This window comes from Vollenhovia emeryi, unplaced genomic scaffold (assembly GCF_000949405.1).
Source record: "Vollenhovia emeryi isolate VEMERY1.0 unplaced genomic scaffold, V.emery_V1.0 DF939290.1, whole genome shotgun sequence".
Lineage (NCBI taxonomy): Eukaryota > Metazoa > Arthropoda > Insecta > Hymenoptera > Formicidae > Vollenhovia > Vollenhovia emeryi.
The window spans coordinates 149396-165083 of NW_011967076.1; the positions used below are offsets into that span (position 1 = coordinate 149396).

The 15688-nt window shown below is 41.6% G+C and overlaps 3 protein-coding genes across 3 annotated transcripts in view; 1 reads left to right on the forward strand and 2 right to left on the reverse strand.

The window, feature by feature from the left end:
- LOC105559100 overlaps positions 1 to 2463 on the reverse strand; it is a 26708-nt gene extending 24245 nt beyond the window's left edge. The window contains exon 1 of the mRNA XM_012007160.1: positions 1464 to 2463. Coding sequence (XP_011862550.1) covers positions 1464 to 2463 — 1000 coding nt within the window. The remainder of the gene's footprint in view (positions 1 to 1463) is intronic.
- A 3625-nt stretch (positions 2464 to 6088) lies between these two features.
- On the forward strand, positions 6089 to 7757 carry LOC105559098. The gene is made up of 2 exons (XM_012007159.1): positions 6089 to 6356; positions 7161 to 7757. Exons 1-2 carry the CDS (start codon positions 6298 to 6300, stop codon positions 7579 to 7581), a joined length of 480 nt encoding a protein of 159 aa, XP_011862549.1. The 5' UTR covers positions 6089 to 6297; the 3' UTR covers positions 7582 to 7757.
- Positions 7758 to 13119: 5362 nt separating this feature from the next.
- On the reverse strand, positions 13120 to 15605 carry LOC105559101 (zinc finger matrin-type protein 2). Its single transcript, XM_012007161.1, has 5 exons — positions 15488 to 15605; positions 14997 to 15217; positions 14745 to 14818; positions 14151 to 14296; positions 13120 to 14076 (listed from the first exon to the last, which is right to left on the reverse strand). The coding sequence occupies exons 1-5, from the start codon at positions 15494 to 15496 to the stop codon at positions 13933 to 13935; spliced, it is 594 nt and encodes a 197-aa protein (XP_011862551.1). The 5' UTR covers positions 15497 to 15605; the 3' UTR covers positions 13120 to 13932.
- Between the last annotated feature and the right edge of the window lie 83 nt (positions 15606 to 15688).

Consider the following 15688-nt stretch of genomic DNA (forward strand, 5'->3'; position numbering starts at 1 on the left):
TCTCTTTGAAAGCTCTTAAGTCGAAAACGATCTACCGAACCTCTGTTGATTACACTCGCATTAGCCTCTTTATCGCTAAAAGGGAAAAGCGACTCTTTTCAGGTTTATCAGAACTAAAAATTTAAATATATTTTATCTGACACAAAGACGTAGTTCGACCTCGTTGCTTCCAATTCAAAAATTATACGGGGCTAAACTGAGGCCAAAATATTCGACTCGGTTAAAGTGTGTGTGAGCCAGAGAGCCTAATTTTTCACTATTAAAATTTGTCATTTTTGTTAAAAGGAGAGATCGTCGAAACTATCAGCAACACTTTCAGCATATTGCCGAGCTGTAATGTCTCATCCCGTCTACCCTCTTCTGGGCCGCTGAAGGTTCGAGTCATCTCGTAGAATCTAATTTTAGACTCGAGCAAGACAATTCACCGTTGCTCGAGCAAGGCAGGCGGGATCGTGATAGACTGGCAGGTGCATAGAAATGCAGTTCTTAGTCGAATGTTGACCTTATCATCGGCTCATGAACCATACTCCGCACGTATCGAGACGTCGACGCGTATGCAAACCCGGTGTACATCAACCGCTACTCGAGTCCGTTTTACCGGACAATACCGTAAGACGTGTGTCACCTCGCATACCGAATGTGGACGACATACTTTGCCGAATTACACGCCGTTGTCGTCTAGCCGGTGCCACTTTGTAATCGCGCGGCCTGTTACACGCGCCTGATTGTAATTCACAAGCGGACGAGCCCAGATCGTTGGCGAAAAGCGCGGACAATTCGCGGGCATTTATGATTAAGTTTAATTCGAGTTTAATTGGCGCTTATGGGAAACGATAATTGTAGCTCCAAAATTATTAGTCACAAACGCAGTCTTTACAATCTTGTAGAATGCAAAATGTAAAATGTTACTTTTGGTTTTAAATCGACGTTCATAAATACGATTTATATTTATGATCTTTAATTAATCAACCGTCAAGTCAACTGCAAGATAAAGTTTGTCTGATTGACTTTGTCCTGGAATCTTATTGTAGATTGCAACATTTAGTAGGAGTTAAAAAGAAATTCGTCATCTTAAGAAAGTAAATAAAATTTCACACAACTCTTTCGTTCAATAAGACGAATTGAGGAAATATAGAAATGCATTTGTATAGCCCTTACATTATCGAAAGATTGCGAGACACAGAAAAGGAAAGGAAGATAATACATAAAGAAAACGTCAGTATCAAAATTTTTTTAACTATTTAGATGACTATAATTCACAGCTTCATCTAGATGTGGCGGAGCCACATTTGAAATTAAATTGTTTCAATTAAAATTATATTTGATCCAGAACCATCCAGGTATCCAGAAACCTCTACTTCAATTGCTCGACAACGTAATATCCATAAAATTCGTAAACAACGTAATACCCGTAAAATTGTTAAGTTTGAAAGTATCGAGATTGTTGTAGGAAACTCTCTCACCCCATTTCCCCTTCATCGACGTCGTCGAGATCGCGGAGACCGTGTCCGGTACATCTACCGCGCGCTCCTCTTTGCCGGGTAGAATCCCCTCGATACAATCCGACTTATCCACCTTCGTCACTGATCCCCGTCCGCTCTTCCAGTCGTCACTCTCCTCCCTCTTGCCGATATTCGTTCCCGCGAAACCTGACAGGTTTCGGATATCCGGCATCAAGGTCTCCTCGCCGTCCTCCCTGATCTTCCATTTCGCTCGCTGACGGTGCTCTTCCTTGTTCTCTTCTTCCTGTACTTTATCACTCGTGGAGTCCATTACCTCTTCGACAAGTTCTTCCTCTTGCAGCATGTATTCTCTCCTCTCATTGGGATTTCCGTACACTCTGTAGGGCCCCACCAGGCCCACCACTCCTCGGGGCAGTGCCACCGAGCTCTCCTGCTCAGGCCAGGTGTTCTCGTACCCGGAACGATCGAAATACATCTCCGGCGGATCCGGGAGGGATTGTCTAGGCGTGTCGTAGAGCCACTTGCTTACCTCAACTCGCTTGGACGCGTCTTCTGAGTCTAACTGTTGCTGCTCGGGATCAATGTCCCGAATCTTGTCGACAGGTCGAATCGTCGTCTCCTCGTTCGTCTCGGAGGATGTTTCCAACAACCGCACTTTCTTCGGTTTTCTCACCACGCTGTAGAGAGTGCTCTCGTCCTCGGGCTCAAGGATCGGCGACGCTTTATTTTGGGATGGCGACCAGACGCGCGGTGATTCTCGCTGCTCGTTTTCCAGCTTCCGGCTCGGTGCGCTCTTCACCGCGCTGATCACCACGATCTTGCCGGCACCCGGAGGAAAACTCCTCGCCGCGATGCACTCGTTGCTGTCCAGAACGCTATAGATCGGATCGCGCGTCGCCGTTTGGATCCATTTGGGTAGCCTGCAGTGTTTCGTGGTGCCGACCGCCGATGACTTTCCGTCGACCGTCGCCGTGGAAATGTCGGCTAACTCGGCCACCATCCTGACGAATTCTTCGTGTCGAACGGGTCCGCACCGGATGTCACGCACTCATCGATCGTGACCGACGATTCGAGATCGGAGTACCGTATTAAAAGTGACGTGAGATTGATAATCGACGATTTGCGTCGCGTAAAGAAAAACGTTTCGTGCGCTGACTTCTCGTCGCTCAACGAACGCTGGAGCCAGCGCACTTTGGAGGAATTTCGGCCTTTTTCGAGAAATTAAACTCGACGATCGTTGCTCGCTTATCAATTTGTCCTGTCTTGTGCTAGCGTATATAACATTCCAAATTTACGATACAAGAATGCAATAAAATGTAAAGTTAAAGATAAATTAATTTGTATAAGAATCACCTTCTTGGCTTTTCAAAATGATCAATTATAATTTTCTCCGTTGCGCCCGTGGAACTGAAGTACAAAAGCGCCGTGAATCTTTCTTGGCATTCAATCCCGAAGATCACTGCTCACCTTGGATTTGTCTCGAGAATACAAAATTAACTAATTGATCGTGTCTCGACGGAATTGTCTCAACTTGCGAACGTTGTACACCCCAATGGTTCGTGGACAATTCTTCAGTCGCGAGGACCACTTTCTTTAGCTCGTCGCGTTATTCCCTCTTATCTCGGTAACGTTACGAATCCTCGCTGTGCCATCTGAGAACACCGAGTGCACCGGCTCGCACGCAAAAGGCAAATGGCACTCGGCCACTTTGGTTTTAACGAAGAACAATACCGCAGTATCGACGCGGTGGTGGCTGACGGCCGCGGAGGTCGATGGGATGGATGTGGTTCTCGTTCGTGACCGGGTTCACGAAATAGAAAATTTCACATTCTTCGCGACGTCGTCAACTTTCTACATTCTCGCCCGACGTGACGGTTCCGCGTACGAGAAATACCGATCCAAATCTCTGACCCGCCGCTATATCTTGTACGTCACCTCAGATATAACGAATCTTTGCCAATGTCGTAGTAGGCGCGAGAAAAAAAATGTAGTCTCTTCCAATAATTTTGCTTCTCAAAAGTTTTTCAAGATGGATCGCCATTCAAAGGATCAAACCCGCATGTTGCAAATCTTTTACGAAACTTCCTTACTTTATCGTACCGTACGATCGAGGATTGATTATCATATCCACAATGGCGTAATTCATTTCCGACGTATTTTATGAGATACAGAAATATATTTCTTTTATATTCAGAATGCGTGCTTCCTGATTATCTCTTGCTGTTTGCTAACATTTCAAGATCAGATAAGATAATTAATTAATCATCGAATAATTCACACACGTGATCTTTACCGTACACGAAGAAAATGAAAGAAACTGAAAGACTCTTATAAAAAGGGTGAAGGAACATGATTACAATATATTTACAGAAGCGTAAATGCATATAGAAAAATACACGCGAATGTTATAATCGACTTTAAATCTTTCAAAGATTAGTTTCTTCAAATTGCTAGTATAAAATTCCAAATTTTATTCGACCTCTGCTGGCCACATTTATTAATTAATTTATTAATTAACTGGCCATTGCAGAAAATTTATTGCGAAAAATATTACCTCAGCCAGGGTTTGAACCTGGACTTTCCTTACTCTCTAGGCGGGCGTCTCACCAATTCGACCACTGAGGCATGTTTAAATCTTTCTCTGGCGCAAAGAAGTCTTTCTTATTATTGTAGATTTATTATATCGAGGGGCCTTTTCAATTTACTCAAAGAGAAAAGAATAACATCCAAATCTAGCGTTTCAAGACACAGAGTCTTTGAAGTTAAGGCCTGTGTTCTTGGTCCAAGTTCTAGCATCTAGAGAATCAGGAAGAATCTAATTTACCGGTGTGTGATGTGCAAAACGCCGCGGAGATTTAAAATCGGCATCATCGCCAGCTGTCGGGTACCTTTTCCTAATCGCTTGCCCCGGGACGTCGTCTTGCTCGCGCGCAGGCAGTAATTGGTGCACGAGATGATCGATCAGCCGTCGTTATCATAAGATTACACGTAATGGCCGACCGTTAGAGACTTTCTGACCTGGCTGTCTCCTAGCGTCTTCCTCGATGCATTAATGCATCGGCGATACAGCACGTTGACATTTTTCCACGCGGAGGCAAATAGACGGGCGCGATCCTACTTGGCGGTGTTTATCGCATTTTGCAGCTGATGATCTTCGCCTTTCGCGAAACGGCCGCACTTCCGTACGATCGTTCGAGATCCGCCACGAGGGTTAATGCACGATTCGATCGTAACAAAGTCCAAGTATATACATTAAAACGTTAAACGCGCGCACGTGGAAAATTGCAAGTGCCGCGTCGCGTTACAATGGCGAGCCGAGCGCTATGATTAACTTAATAGCGGAGATATATGGGGTTGTGTTATGCTTTCGTGAACAATTTTATTTAGCCGAATTGACCTTCCTTCGGATGCCTCGGATGGCTAGGTTTTAATCATGAAAAATTTATACATGCTTTGGTCTTCTGCTGTAAATTCACGAACGATTGGAAGCATGGTGTAAAGATACAAGGTGAAGCAATCTGGTGGATGCACAGTGGCAACCAATCAGAAGTGGCCCAAACTACCTAATTGACTAATCAGAAATTTGCCCCACCTTCAAACTGCAAATCGTTGCGGTTGAATGCAGGAAGAACCAATAAACAATTTGCCCCAAAAATTGGTTACTCGCGCAATGTTTCACCTTGTATCTTTATACCATGATTGGAAGAATAACCAGGGTTGTGAAGTAACTCGTTACTTGTAACGAAGTTACAGTTACAGTTACTTTTTTTTTAGTAACTCTAACTTAACTTCGTTACTTTCTCTCCATCTGTACCTGATAACTTAACTCAGTTACATTTTGTCGATAACTAGTAACTAATTTAATAGTTACTTTATATATTTTTTAAACCTTCACAGATCGCATTAGGTCTTGCGTTTGCACATAAACGCTTTTATCGACACTTAATAAATGAAATGCAGATTTCATATTTTTATTTTCATTGTAAGAAAGCAACTGCAAAGTAACGATTCGTTACTTTTTGAGTAACTGTAACTGTAACGGGTTACTTTTTAGAATTGATAACTTGTAACTATAACTATAACTAGTTACATTTTTAGTAAACTGTAACTGTAACTAGTTACTTTTATAAAATAACTTTCCCAATCCAGAGAATAACACAGTCGATTTATTTGCTTCTTCGTCAGTTAAGGACTTGAGGTCCAAATCACGCAATTTTAAAATACTTTCGTTACATTCAAAGAAACCTAATGATTCGAAAGAAATTTTTATCCCCGCAAATGTCTCTTGCTACAGACGTTGCGAAAACAAAAGACGAAGAAAGAAACGTAAGCAAAGTGAATTTCTCCTCGAAGATTTACAGCTCCGATGCAGCGTCGTATATGAAATCAAGATCTTCAGAGTAAAATCGAGTTCGAGTAGCGACAGAATGAACTGCGAACGTACGATTTTTACTTGTTAGACGTAAGATTATTTCCAGATCAAAGTTCGCACGATAATATTCGCTGACGAACCTGCGATATTTTTAATGATCAATGAAGACGAAAAAAAGCAACTTTTACGAACACTCGTAAACGACGCACGGTAGAAGGAGGAGAAGGGATCGTCATAACAGCAGCCCACGTCAGAGTCTGTTACCGTGCTCTCCTCGTTAATTTTAGTCCACGCTCCACTACCGTCTAGCTCGCAAAGACGATAGTCGCGCGCGCGATAATGATATCGGGCCAAGAACACGGGATAGTGTCACAACATTGAACAGGCGATTCGCATCGGCAAGCTAATATCGGCCGACAGCTAACTCCAGAATTTCCTCTCGCGCATCAGCAATTATTCACGATGACGCGCATTTGCCTTCTAGTCTTCTGTTACATTTTAAACTCTGCACTAAGCGAGCCGTGAGTATATTAAGGAAGAGTATTCTTTTCCTCAGAGCTAAAGTGATTTCGTGGCCGTCGACTCGAGTGTCCGAAAAAAATATTAATCTTATTGGAATTATTACCCTTTGTGACGTACATACATTTTTTCGCAAGATGAATCTATCGTGGCAGTTTAGAGCTAAGATTTTCCCGAAGAGAAGAAAAGTAATATTTTCAATATTTGTAAAAATATCTAACGACTTGTCAGAGAGAAGGCTATGTCTCGTTCATCTGAGTGCTTTCGGTTCTTTTCTCTCTCGAGATCTCTCGACCCATCCTGCAGTTCGCGATTTAACAGTGGAGTAACTTAGACGACGCGAGGTCCTCTTCTCTGAACAAAGTATCTTCTCATTCCGAAGAGAGGAAGTCTCTTGCCTCGTAACGGCTTTTATGAAACTCGACCGCAATCGTTTCGTCGGCTCCCGCGCTTTCCAGACCTTCGCACTCTCTACAAGTCAATCAGTTCATTATGACTGCACTGAAAAAAAAAGTTCACTACCGTAGCTAAAGATATTTCGCTGCCACAACTATACATTTATAAATCACATTAAACGGTTTGCTGTCGCACCTGATACAATGTAGGCACGGTAGCAAAATATTTAGCTATCGCAACTAGACACTAGCTGTCCCTACTTTACAACTGAGACTTGGCTGCCACATACAGTCTTCAGCTACGGTAGCTACATTTTTCTTTCCGTGTGCGGGTCAGTGGATATTCACTGTCTTCAGTGATAATCCACTGATTGACTTTTCGAGAGCAGACGCGAGAACTTCTCTTCGTAGAGCTACGTGGCTGATGCAGGGTAACGTGCTCACCGAGGACGAGGCGACATCCCGACTAATCCAGCTGGAGAGCCAGAAGTCGTACTTCCCGGTGAGCACCAGAGCGGAGGTGTACTACAGGGCTCAGCCGGGCAAGCTCGTCAGCTGCGTGATCGCCGCGTCCGTTCACCAGCAAGGCCGCGTGAGCGTGGTGGAGGGCGGCTACGGAGCCAACAAGGTCCGGATCCGTTACATGACGGAAAACGGCCAGCCGGACGTATTTTTCATTCTCGTACAGGCCGCGAGGAGGGAAGCGGTGTCCGTTGATAGGAACGCCGTGAGAAGCTCGAGAGTGGACATCGTGTATGAACCCATGAGTAATTGGACCCTCGCGGAGTTACAGGACGCTTTACGCGATAGCAGCGATATTCTGCCGTCGTAACGGGATGCGTGGATTTCAATTTTTTTCTAGGACAATGACGGCATCAGAAATACTTGTAGAATTACCTGCCAGTCCTTAATTGGCTTTAAACGGTCTTCAAATTCTCGCAAATTAAGTCCTTTTCAATGATTAAGGATTGAGTTTATGTGTCGAATAAAATTTAATTTTCACTGAAAGCCTGATCTTATCGTGTAATATGAAGTTGAATTGCATCAATCAAGCTTTTTAGTCGACATTAACCGGCCAATGTTTTAATACAGAAAATTTATTACGAAAAATATTATCTCAGCCAGGGTTTAAACCTGGACCTCCCTTTCTCTCTAGGCGGGCGTCTCACCAAGATGCCTCAGTGGTCGAATTCATCAGTGATCGAAGCTAAAAAGCTTGATTATTTATTACTGGCAACTTAAAGAGATTTCTATTGAGTTGAAGTTGAATTGATTTTGAAAAGTCAATTTCCCTCTTTTCTTCAATTTACCATATTTTTAAGTATAATGTAAAAGTCTAAAAATGTTTGAAAAGTCGCTTTGTAGATGTTTTTACAGCGTTTTTTTAAATGAATTACACAGGCCTACAAGATTTTCCCCACCGAGATCTAAGGGTGTTTCTCTATGTAATTTTTTGCGCTGAATCCAAATCTGGCCGCAGAATTTGTCTAGCACGTCAGGATTTTGAGATATTCTAATTTAAAAGTGCAAAAAAGGCCATTTTTTGACATTTTCAGATGGAAATAAGTTTGAAACGCGATGATACTCGTTAATTTAGTCAACAGATTCGGATTTCTCATGACAAAATCTACGGAAATGCATATACGCGGTTTTCGAAATGGTGTAATATAATTACAACTGTAGGACACTTAATATTAACAAATTCCATTTTCTTTGGTACCTAAGCACCGAACGTTTCTCAGACCGATTTCTTTAGAACTTTGTATCAAAGGGTTTTTCGAGTCACTGATTAAGATTTTAAAGTTAGAATTTGTATTTTCAACATGGCTGATCAAATATGGCGGCCCAAAAATTAAAAAATCGTTACAATTCTCTCAAAATCCTGACGTGCTAGACAAATTCTGCGGCCAGATTTGGATTCAGCGCTAAAAATTACATAGAGAAACACCCTTAAATCTCGATGGGGATTCAAAAGTGTCATTTTTGTAGGCCTGTGTTATCGTTTAATTTTGCTGAAGAAACTTTTGCGAAACTCAGTGGATCGCACAACCCTCCTATATAATTATCTCCCACGAGAGGCTCATTTGCAACAGATAGCATATCATTTGACCGCCTCATATTCTGGCAGTACAAGCATGTATTATAATTGCGCGCGCCGTTCCAGTGTAATTACGCGACGCGAGATGTGCATTAGGCGCGTGAGATGTCTCAGTTAAGTATATAACATTTTTAAGGTGCACGTTGCGAAGTTAATGTAATCCTCTGGCGATCTCTTTCATTAATGTCATATGAAACGCTTCTAAACCTTTTGTGTTTTTAACATTTCAATCAACTTTAGCTTTACACGCTCGCCCGCTAATTTCCCTGTATTTCATTTTTCTGAATTGCCCCGACGAATAAACTTCTCCATTCGATTCTTAGGACAAGAGATGATTTATTAACAATGTAATTCGCTGTACCCACGTAACGTAGTGGCAGGGGGTAGGGGGGGGGAAAGTCTGCCGTTAAGGAATTAGAACACATTGACGTACAACAGCGAATAATTGACGCAAATGGATCGTCGATTTTTCCGATCTTCCCGACAGCCGTTAGTTTTCACGTTCCACCTGTTACAGCAGCAATACTTGGCCGAGTGCGAGCACATACGTTCAGCCGGCATTAATTGTGAAAGTAGATCGCAATTCGTAACTAATAACTGCCAGCGGGTGTTACAGTCTGCCGAGGGGAGATTTAATGATTAATAGCGCCATAACGAACAACAGCTTTTCGGAATAATGCGCGATTTAATTGCCGCGCTACGCTGCGACGCGATCGAGACTTGAAGCGATTATTTATACGAGAGCGATAGAAGTAATTGCGATGCGCTGCTGTCCCCTCTGATATCTCATGCGTAGACTCGAACGAAAAGTCGCAAATGTCACAACGTATGATTGATATCAAATTTGCGATTTGCTTACAATAGTTTGATTATTATCTGGCGAACTAAATAATCAGAATAATGATATGACATGCGTCAGATAACAGTACACGGAGAGTTTTCTTTTAAAATCTATCCGGAATAGTCGTGGGGCAACGAGGCATTTCGAAGAATTTAATGAGTTTTTGAAATTTTGCCATACATTTCACTGGTAAAATGTATGGTAAACTTTCAAAAACTCTCATAAAGTTGTTCAAAATGCCATGATGTCCCATGGTTACACGATTTTCAGGGTAAAGTTTAAGGGAAAATTCTCTCCCCGTGTGAGAGATCATGAGAGATTACCATTTCTTTTATTATATAAGCGTATCTGCTCGCAATTTAATTTTACGTCCTTTATGGTATTAGACTAAAAGTTATTCCCCAGTGAACACCGAGCATCAGTTACGATGCACCTATGTTACAATTTCTCACTCAACAATATAAATGTAATACAACACATGTATTATATTACATTTACAGTGTTGAGTGAGAAATTGTAACATAAATGCAATGTAATTGATGCTCGGTGTTTACTGGGTCTTTGTCTTGCGAGATTTGGTATTTCTTTATTATTAGAGTTTATACAATAATTTCATTTTATCATTAGATTCCGTAATGGGCGATTTAAGCGATGTAATATCGATGGAGTATCACAGTCAATGAGACGGCTTCGTGGCCCGATTGAAGTTTCGCTTGATATGCAAATTTCAATTTCCTCTCCTGCCGTTCGCGGCTTTTCACAGCCTCGTTGACCAAACGCGGGTGTCGTGAAGCGGAAATCTCTGCCGAACGTTTGCAGCCTGTTTCGTCGGATCCACTTAGACGATCCGTTCAATCACGCACGAGTGATCGCGGGCTGTTTCGAAAACAAGAGTTGGAAATAAGAGCCGTGGGCAGACTCCGTATAACAGATAACAACACGGTGCGTGTCCGATCCTTTTCACTTCCGTGGAAAAGAAAAGGGAAAGCGGCCGTTGTTTTAGAATAAGAAAACTTTTATTACGCGCTTTATCAGAGGATTCCGCAGATTTTATATGTTTGAAAAGTGAAAAGAACCTTAGATATCGCAAATGCTGAAGGCATATTTCGCAAGGGAGAAAGGAAAAAATTTCCCGACTTGTTTTTTTTTAAAGAAATTCGGGACATTTTATGTTTATTGTAACTTCTTCTTTACGAGTGAGCGGGTTTTATAAGTAAATCTGATTTTAACGACTAACTTTATTATTTTTCCTTTTAGAAAGAAACTTATTTGATTTCATAAAATAGTTTATATGTAGAAGATTTAATAATCTCTATTTTATTTAATCTCTGCTTTATTAACAGACTGATGAACTTCTTAAGATATAATTCTGAAAATTGTTGTTGAGGTGATTTCTGGAAGGTTAATTAAACAACTAACAAGAATATTCTTCAATGTCGCCAGCAGTAGTGAGCAACTTCGGTGTTTTCTTGACCATATCTGGCATTTTTAATAATACAAAATTTATCGCGAAAAATACTACCCCAGCCAGGGTTTTTGAACCTGGACTTCCCTACTCTCTAGGCGGGTGTCTCGCCAATTCGACCACCGAGGCATGTATTGTTAAAAATGCCAGATATGGTGAAGAAAACGCTGAAGCTGTTAAAATTAAACAAGTCGTCATGAAAAGTGAACGAGGCCTTACCCGTTGACTTGCCGGGGTTGGATTCCTCGATCGGCTGCAGAGTTCGCGACATCGTCGTTCTCCTTCACGTCCCGCTCTTCAACTTGAAACGAATGCCGCGCTACGGTGCCCACGAATCGTGATCGAGACGCTCGTAAAACCGCCGTCGATGTCCATCAATCCGTGGAATCCCGTGTCAAGTCCGATAGATTCGCCGTGGCTGCCTGTCGCATTTTTCGCGAGCGTACATTAGCCGGCACTGATTAATATAATTGATTACAATTAGGAGGCGACAAGCGAGAGGTCCCTCGTGGTTGATGAGGGTAGTAAAATCCAGGCACGGGAGAGCGCGTCGGCGAAGCGTTTCTTTCGCCGGGCCACTCGAACTTGTTCGCGACGGCAGTAAAGTAATGATTAGAGATAATTAATACAATTTTTCAACGTTAACTTTTCGCGGGGAGATGTTGAGAATGCCCTCCCCGTATAATCAGTAAAAATGTAAATTTGTTTATTACGGGGCAAATAATTGTTGAAAAGACCTAGAAGCTGCTCCGGGAAGTTTCTTGAGGCTCGTAAAAAAAAGAGTAATTAATATTAAAGTTTCTTTATCCGAAAGTTTCGCTTTCTTCTCCTTTATATGGCACCGTAGCTGTTTCGAGTTCTTTTGCGAACGGCTATTCCAAACTTTTCACGAGGGAATAATTATTTCAGACGCTGAGATTTGTTTCAAATCAATCAGTTCGTATTTATTGGCGGATAGAGCCCTTTTCGGGAGATTTCTCTCTGAAGAAAAGAGCCCAATTCTCAACGCGAATGCTTCCTCAATGAAACGATCAGTCTGTTTCACAGACAGAAATTATCCCTCGACAGTGGATTAATTCGACTTTTGTCAGAACGTGTTTATCTTCAACATTCACGTGTAGAATTTTCTCACTTATTCGTTATGTATCATTTGACAATCATTTCTTCTTCTCTCCAAAAATATCCCCGCCGAACACTACGGTATTCTTCCTCGTTCTTCCGCTTCTTCCAAGTGTATCTTCTTTTCCGAAAACCGGCACATTTATTTTACCTTTCAAGGAAAAAATTTTCACTAATTGTTCCGTCTCTCCCTCCCTCTCTCTCTCTCTCTCTCTCTTTCGTCGGTTCCAATTCCGGGGAACACGCTGTTGGGCGCGTAAAGGGCGGAATGTACGACACCTCCGGTGGCACGTGCGACAGCCCGCGCGCGTCACATCACGTCACTTCACGCAAGTCACGTGCGAGCGACTGAGGCACGACGCGCGACTCCGACACGCGCGGCTTCCACGGACTTTCGAATAACGGGCTGACGGTACGCTGGCTGCCGCTGCTGCGAGAGAGAGCTACGTCGGCTGGCACGTCGACCGGCACTGCGCCGCCGCTCCGGTCCCGGAATCTGGCCCCCGGCGTGGGCCCCGCTGTAGGAGATCCTAATCCTCCGCGAGGTGGGAGAGCCACGGAGATCTCCTTCCCCCTACCTCGCTCGCGAGAGCATCTCTCGAGAATGGAGAAAGAGTCTGCGGAAGGAGAATCACTACTCGCGTCCTACAGGACTTGGACCTGCATGGATTGCATCTGTGCTTCCCACGGGATTGACCACAGCATCGCGCGTATTATAGCTTATATTACAATGGTTTTACAGTATGGAGCTAGTCTTGATTTCGTAGTATCGAGAAGTAGAGATTGTATACCGCGCAACAGAAGTATTTCTAGATTCGTGAAGGAAATAATTCAATCATGTACAAATACATTGACCGATTATTCTTGTTTTATTGTACAATTGTGTTGGATTGTTTAACGGACGCATCAAGTTTCTTAATTAAATTTTTCTCAGTCTTGATTTCATGCTCTGCGAGTGTAGCACATTCATTACACATTCAGGAAAGCTACGTTGGTTTAAACATTATAAATTGCTTGATTGTGACAAGAATATCGATAGAAACATTCGACCGTGTCCCATTTGATATGGCGTGATTATCGTCGGAATTGAAACAAACAAAAAAATATTCACCGTAAGCTCCCGGTAGTGTTAACGCAATGACATTTAAACGGAATAATGAGGGAAATATCGGTGTTAAGTTCTATATACGCTAATTTTCGTAAATTTTATTCCTACATGCACGATATATGAATTTTCTTTCGGCATTAACCAATTGCAAAGTCCCGCACTTTCACGAAGAAGCTCGACAGATATGGAAATTGTTTCAAAGATATACTTAACTTATTTACATTATACATTCGTATCCAAATAATCTTAATTAATTTTTAATTAATCTTAAATAAATTACCGGTTAAGCTCGTGTCATTTGTTACGTTCACATTGGTCGGATTTGTAATTCATAGCTTTTTTTTCTCATCTTGAAACTGTTGTAACAATGATGGAAAAATAAGAAATACATCATAAACGTTATATTCACAAATCGCCCCCTTAAATTCCAATAAAAATTGGAATTTCTGTTCGTCTTCCAAGTCGTACCGGGCACGATCTTTTTCAAAGAAACATTATTTTCTTTTTCGGAGTAGCGAAAATTGTTCACGAACGCTCGTCAGAAGCAGTTTGTCACTTTTTCTTCGAGCCGAAGCCAGAGAATCCCATGATCGCGGCCATTTCGTCGGAAGGCCCTGCGTCATCCTCGGAAAGTTCCTCAATCTTTCTCTTTTTGTCCTTTCGCTTCTCCTTCCTGTACTCTTTGATCTTTTCCTCCTACGAACAATAGAGATAATTTTGTTAATAAATTGAACGAAAAACTCGCAAAGCACAATCTTGAAGAAACGAACCTCTTCCTTGAGCTCCTTCACCCTTTGCTCCAGATCATAATCTTTCTTTTTTTCCTCGAGCTTCTTTTTGTTCTGCGCAAATCTCGCCTTAACCTGGTCCAATGTAGATCGCTCTATCTTCATGGACATTCCCAGATTACGTTGATCTGATAAGAAAACAAAATTAAAAGTAATAATTAAAATAAAAGTACAGGGTGGGATAATACGGTATATGATTCACATAGCAATAATGGCCACCACCTTGCCAGGTCCTAAAAATATGGCGTTTAAGTTTCAATTTGATTTATATCAGAAAAGGACCGAGAAAATATTAATTGTAGTAGTAAAAGCATTCTAATCCTATCGTAATTTCTGACTGGAGGAAACCTTACAAGTAGCCAGAAGTGATTAAAACTTGAGAAGATTACTTGACCATGTCTGGCAAATTTTTATGTTTATACTCACGTTTCGGCCACGGTTTGCGGTCCTTCTCAAGTGATAATTGTATCGATAATTTCATATGGCAAATCAAAAAAACACGTCAAACGTTGTGAGTTTGAACATAAAAAATTTGCCAGACATGGTCAAGTAATCTTCTGGAATATTTAAACTTACGTTTTGTCCCATTAATATGGTCCAAGAAATTGATCGAATCTTTGACAACACAGTCGCAAACATTGCAGTAGTAGCTGTGAACAAAAATATGATAGTATGACGTTGCTAGTCTGATCAATTGAAATTTTAGGCACAAAAATAGAATGTGCAGAACAATTTTATTACTTACTAATTATATCAATGTATGTATATTATTATACAATAGCTGTACATTCTACGTTTTCTAAAAGATAATTGGCAGTTAAATCTTACCCTCCGGTTTGCGACGACGGCGTGTTTTTGTTGATGACAACACTTTTTCCTAGTTTAGACTCGAGATCGACTTTATAATCTCTTTGCTTGAGCAATTCTCTTTTAACTGCTGGCTGCTTCGGAATCCCTAATTCTTCCTCGGCGATCTCATCTTGGAGTCTTTGAAGCGCGATCCTCTCATATTCCTCCCGGTTCCATTTCCTTCGGTGATCATCGGGCCGCTGTGATAGGCACATTTTAACGTTACGATTAACACATTAATACCAACAACAACGAAATTATGTACTATCTCAGACATTCTTGATGCTTGTCTCTATCACATTTCCGATGTTTGACCAGATAAACTATAAAATTTTGTAAAATTGTACTGAACATCAATTGTCGAGGTTAAGATAAAATGTAAAAATTAAGAATTGAGAAGTGTGTACGAAAAACGTACTAGACAGTCGAAATTTAATCTTATCTATAATTGTGCGGCTATAAATAATTACCGTAGACATGTTTGCACTATTTTGTCCGATCGCAATAATAAAATATGCGATATTGTGAGGTTAACTAATATTTGCCTCTTCTCAAAACTCGTCGACCCAAATATATCGCTAGAGAGAGAGAGAGAGAGAGAGAGAGAGAGAGTGACTGCTGCAAGTGCTGCTACCTGCTGCTTGTATCACACACTGCATCCTGATTGGCAT